The following is a 6,000-nucleotide window of genomic DNA, read 5'->3' on the forward strand; positions in this document are numbered from 1 at the left end:
CTTAGAAACCCACTGCTTAATGTAAGCAATGCCTTCCTCATCACACAGCAGGGAGGTGAGGGCACCCCGCACTGGGTAACCTAGGAACAGAGTGCCATGTGAGGAAGTGGGAAGGGAGATTAGAGGTTTGGGACCTGCTCCCCAAGCGCAAGCTAACAGTGATGTGCAACAGGCTTTAGCAACCTACCCCAGTCTGCTGCTGAGCCAGGAAGGCAGCCAGCCAGGCTCAAAGCCCGATTTCCCAAATAATTCATTCCTGAGGCAGATTTATTTGGCCCTGTGAAATCCCACTGGATTTAACATCCTGGCCTTACTGCTGACTGCCCCCGTGACCTCACACCAAGTTGCTTACCCTCTTTTACAACAAAAGGGAGTTACCACCACCTGCTTTGCAAGACAATCGTAAGCATAAAAAATATTGGACTATAAGCTCCCCAAGGGCAGGAGCTTAGTTTTGTTCATTGCTTTAGCCGTAGTTCTAGAATCCTGCCTGATACACGCAGATGCTAAATATACGTTTACTGAAAGAACAAAATGTAAAAACAGAGGACATGGCCCAGGCTGGAGGCCCCAAAACAAAAGGCAATTTTTACACAAGTTCAAATAGCCAAACCATCTTGAAGTGAATTCATGCTCAGTCAGATTCATTACTGAACTTTGAAGTTTCCTACCGAAGCTAATGAGGGTTAGCTTTAATCTTACTCAAACACTGACTAAGGGTGAGTTGAACCTGCTGAGGGGCCGTAATGAAGTACTGGGTTTCTTTTACTGTAATTAAGCTGCCTCTCTCAACTGTTTGCCATTAATGATGTATAGACCACAGTTAGGTCAATCACTTTTAATCACTGTACTAATACCATGCAAATTCCTTCCTCCCACCTCTTCTTTGTCTTAGCTTCCAGACCACACTTGAAGGCAGCCCCCCAGACTGTGGGGTGGGGGTGGGGAGAACATTCCAACTCTTCCTCCAGATTAACCTCTTGCTCTTAGTCTAGGCACCCAAGCCCCATCACTAGGACACTTAGAGACTGTATCAAAGCCAGTTCCCCTACAGGAATGTTTCTGGAAAACCTTACGATAAGAATGAACAAATGATTAATTGCTCTTAGGACAGGGGGTGGTAACTGGTGTCTTTAGGATCTGGAGCTCCAACATTCTACTTCATTTCATCCACTTCCCACTTTCTGGTAGTAAAAAATGCCACTGAACTCAGGAGTCAGAAACTTCCATTCAAGTCACTGTAGTAATGACTTTCGTGAAGCCACAACCACTCAGGTTTCATTTGTAAAATAGTCAGACCTTCAGCAGATTGTCATGATTCACGCGAACACCTACTGGGCATCCTGTGAAGTATCAGGTCCCGGGAATAAACCTAAAGGCACAAGTGATGTTTGTGACCCTCACGGAAGCTCATGAGCTGTTCAGCCTAGCAAACTGAATCCATTGAGCTGTTCCTGTTTCTCCACCTTTAAAACCTCCAGCAGGGCTGGGCTACAGGTTTTCTGAAGTACCAACTCTGAGATTAAGAACTCAAGCTGTTTAATAGTTACCTTACCAGCTTTGAGAGAATGTCAGGAGGACAAAGCAAGCTCAGAGTTGTGGAAGTGCTTTGAAGAGGAAAGTGCACATGCAAACAAGGTATTAATTATATCAGATAATTTCTCTGAGCTCGACTTCATAGACACCTGTGATATTCATAACCCAGGGGCGAACAACAGAGGCAATTGTTCCTTAGCAATAAGGAAACTTGTCTGCTTGGCCAAACTTGAGAGTTTGTATGTACCCTCAGGATAACCCTTTCAACATGGCTGGATCCATTCTGTGCAGAGAGGACAGAGAGCCTGGGGTGGAGGTGGGGAGGTAGAAAGATGTCAGCAACTGAGGACTAAGAAGAGAAATGCCAGTATTTCTGTTGAGGTGTCTCAATTAGTTGAGACCAATTGGACTGGGAAACTTGCTTTTACTTAAAAAAGAAGGCAACAGTCTATTTCACAGGAAAACCACTCTAAGAACCAGTCATGTTGCAAGGAGGCTCAAGGTTAGCCAAGCACATTAACCCCCCCCCTTTTTTTTTTATAACCCAGGTGTGCTCCTGGCATGAACCCACCATTTTCACAACCATAAACCAGACATCCAAGAAAGCAGAATTTTCTCAAAAGGTTTAAAATGCCTGACGTCACTGGGAAGCATTCACCAGCCAACCGGACCATGAAATCGAAAACCTGATCACCGCTTCCCCTCGACAACCTCAAGCTTAGTGAAGTGACAGTTAATCTGATATTTCTTGCTTCAGTAAGAAAGATAAGGCACAGTCAACACTCAAAAGCCACGAGATTGTAGCCAGAGAACTTGACAATGAGGGGGAGTACAGATCTGGCAGAGGTCTGGTTAGCAATAAAGCTTCCTCAGGGAGCCGGAATTGGATTTGGGGCCCTGCCCAAGGTAACATTTTTACAGGTTGGCTGAGTTGCAGTTTGTTAGCCAGTCAGTAATAAACCCATGTGCAAGAATTTAAAGTTTATGAGGCATGGCCTCTTAATGCCTCTGCTTGGCTCCCTACAGCCAAGAGTTTAAGGAGCCTGGCCTAGCCTGGGTGTTAATTGTTTTGTCAATCTGCAGGGTTATTCGGGGGGGAAAAGAAAAAAAAAAAAAGGCCCCCACAAACTCCAGACCCCAGTCCCCTTTTGGAGAAACAAAGGAGAGCCATCTGTCCCCTAGGCACTGACACCCCAACATTCAAACTGTGGAAATTTGTATGTGGGGTGAGGGGTATGCTGACGAGGGCATTAGATTCATGCTAGGTGGCAACAGTTTTTAGCTGTTTTGAAAGCCAGGTAAACTGTAGGTCCTCTCCCTGGGAAAATGCATACACAAATTCTTAAACAATCTCACAGGTTAGGGATCCTCTGGAACCCCACCCAAGGATCCTGGGTAATAGCTCTTTTTAAGAACTTGGGTTTGATCCGTGGAGAAACCCCCACTGTCCTGGATGGAGGGAAAGGGGCCCCCATCAGCCGGCAGCTGCAGGGGTTTCCTAACACCAAAGTGACTCCCCACTCTCCAGTTTTTGAACTTGTGGGGGGGTGGGGGTGGGGAGAGGGAGACACAAGTAAACTGAGTGATCAAAAACATGCTTTGATCACCCAACCACCGCCCCCTCAGCTCAAGATCTTCCAGCTTGGGACCCCCCCCCCAACTCCCCCAAGTACCCTAACATTCCAGTCTCAACACGGGGGTGGGGTGGGGCGGGGGTGTCCCCAAGTGCGTGATGGCCCCAGCCCAGGTGTGCCAAGCCCAGTTTCCAGGAAGGCTGCGGGGGCTCAGGCCCTCCGGGAAGGGCAGGGTTAAGAGTGCATTCCAGAAGGCGGGGAAGAAGGGGGGCGGAGGAGGGGAGCGCGAAGAAGAGAAACAGACCCGGTCTGTCTGTCGGGAGACACAAAGCACGGTACACAAAGGGGGCCCGAGAGGGGCGAAGGGGGCTGCCCGGGGCACGGCTCATCCCCACACCTGCGCGGGGGTTGGGGGAGGAATGTGGACCGCGCATTCCTTTGCTGGGGCCAGTGGGGGAGAGCTTCCCACGTCCAGGCTGGGTGAGGAGCGCAGGCGCCTCGCACCCCGAAGCAGGTCAAGGTAAGCCGCCGCAAAGGGGCAAAGAGGGGTTGGACGTCAGAGGGCGCTATGCTCTCCATCCTCCTCGGTCCGCCATCCACCCGCGCGTTAGCCCCCGAGAGCCTTTCTGCGCCTTCTCCATACCTGAGGCGGAGCCGGCGGCGCCAGAAGTCCCCCGCCCCGGCCTGGACACCCCTCGCGCGGATCACACCGCGGCGGACCACGTGCGATCCCCCCGCGCTGCGGTTCCACGGGGCTACCTCCCGGAGGGTCCTACCTCTCCTCGGAGCCTGGCCGGGCTCCAGCTCCGCGCCTCCCGACTCCAAAGTCACTTCAGCTTCCCCGAAGCCCGCCCGGCACGGCTCGGAGGCCACGCGAGGCAGCCAGCAGACCTGCGCCTGAGGGAAGAGGGGGAAAGAGGGAGGCCGGGTCACAGGCATGCCCGGTTTCTGCATACCCATCCCCAGATTCTTTACTGGCCTTTCGGGGCCACCTTGACTCCAAAGAGCCCAGCCCCGCACTCTCCCCGACGCCACCACCGCCTGCGGACCCCACGCAGCCAGAACTGCCCGGCCCGGGCTAGGGCAAGACAGTGGAGTACCTGAAGGAGGAGGAGGAGGCGGAGGAGGAGGGACGCGAGAAACCCATTAGGGAGTCCCATGGCTGGAGAGAGAAGAACGAAGCTGCCGCGACGGCGGGCTAGCGCTCGGCTAAGCTTTCCGCTCCCCTTTGCGAGCTGCAGCCCGCGGGAGCGAGCGGGAGGGGGCCAGGTGAGCGCAGGTGGGTGCTGATTGGTCCGGCGCCGCAGGGTCCCGCCCCCTCGCAGGTGGGGCCGCGGCTGGCTTGGTCGAGGCACCGGCGAACGCCCTCCGGTCCTCTTTGATGCCTTCCAGCGATCCCTCGGCTTTTCTGGAGCTCCTCCCGGCAGGCGCGGAGGCCTTGTCTCACAGATTCCGGGTTCGAGGGGAAAAAACAAAAAACGAACCAACAAAAACCCACCCCGTTCCTCAGCCTCCGCAGCACGCGAAGAAAAATGTTTTGTGCCTTGCGGCTACAGTGGAAAAAACAGTGGAGATGCATCTGAACCCGACTGGAAACAGAGGCGCCCCATTCATACTCCCCCGAGGCATTCTGTTATCCAAAGCTTTGATGGAGGCCGGGTGTGTCCGCCCCACACCCGGCTACAGCCCGGGCTGCCCCCTGCCTCTTTCTCCACCTCCCACGCCAGCCAGCCCGCTTCGAGGACACAGAGTAAGGTTTAAAAGTGGCAGTGAGGTGCAACTTGCGGAAGACTCATTACGTCCACTGCACAGCCGAACAAATGGAGGCTGGAGAGAAGGTCCCAGTTTGGGACAGAGTTCGGAGGCTGTCGCGGGGCCCAACTGGGCAAGGTAGAGGGGTGGTTATTAGCCCCACCATCTCCAGCAATCCCCTTCCCCCATTAAATATAAATAACACTTTCTCAACTTTAGGTAACTTTTAAGTTTTTTAGTGTTTTTGAGAGAGACACAACGCAAGCGGGGGAGGGGCAGAGAGAGAGAGGGAGACACAGAATCCAAAGCAGGCTCCAAGCTGTCAGCACAGAGCCCCAGGCGGGGCTGGAACCCACCAGCTGTGAGATCACGACCTGAGCAGAAGTCAGATGCTTAAGGGACTCAGCCACCCAGGCGTCCCAACTTTAAGTAATATTTAAATAAAAACTTTAAAAAAACATAAAGACATTTACCTGTTCCTGAGTGGTTCAGTTGGTTGGGCGTCAGACTTCATTTGGCTCAGGTCTTGGTCTCAGGGTTCATGGGACTGAGCCTGCTTGGGATTCTCTCCCTCCCTCCCTCTGTCTTGTCCCTTCCCACCCCACCTCAAAATAAAAAATAAAGACTTTTCAAAATGCGGCTGTTTTTATTGATCTGAAATACTGATATAATATAAGTGAAATTTGTTATATGCAAGCAGCCTTCCAGTGAGCCTCCTTTGGCAACCACTCTCCCACCATCCTTCTCCCATCAACCTCCTTGAGAAATGCTGAACCGCCCAGCGGGGCTGGGATTTAGACCTACTTTAGACCTGAAGTGCTTCCCTCTTCAGGAAACACAACTGGGCCCCAGGCACAGAAACTGTCCTGAGACTCAGTCCCTCCACTCTGCCAGCCTTCTCCCAATCAAGCCGAGTTTCCCCATCTTCCGGTTCCCTGAGGTCTCTCCACCTTCTCTAGATGCCCTGAGAACCCAAGCTGACACCTCCTGGACACTCTCCTTCGTCCTCCCCAGCTCAGATTCAGGGGTTTGAGGAGGGGACTAGAGTCTCTAATTAGAGATTGTTTGGCCCTCAAGGGCTAACCTGGTGGCCTCCCTGGCTTACCAACTACCAGTCCTGTGGCTAGGAGGATGACAC

General features: G+C 52.6%; 1 protein-coding gene across 2 annotated transcripts in view; it reads right to left on the minus strand.

The window, feature by feature from the left end:
- CDH3 (cadherin 3) overlaps window positions 1-4,336 on the minus strand; it is a 46,212-nt gene extending 41,876 nt beyond the window's left edge. The window contains exons 1-2 of one of the 2 annotated variants that reach the window (XM_030299546.2): window positions 4,211-4,336; window positions 3,887-4,007 (exon numbers count right to left, since the gene is read on the minus strand). In XM_030299546.2, coding sequence (XP_030155406.1) covers window positions 3,887-4,007; window positions 4,211-4,270 — 181 coding nt within the window. In that variant the 5' untranslated portion in view covers window positions 4,271-4,336. Of the gene's footprint in view, window positions 1-3,886; window positions 4,172-4,210 lie in introns of those variants that run through there. The other variant, XM_030299545.2, reaches the window with a different exon arrangement.
- Window positions 4,337-6,000: the final 1,664 nt, after the last annotated feature.

This window comes from Lynx canadensis, chromosome E2, assembly GCF_007474595.2.
Source record: "Lynx canadensis isolate LIC74 chromosome E2, mLynCan4.pri.v2, whole genome shotgun sequence".
NCBI classification, from domain to species: Eukaryota; Metazoa; Chordata; class Mammalia; order Carnivora; family Felidae; genus Lynx; species Lynx canadensis.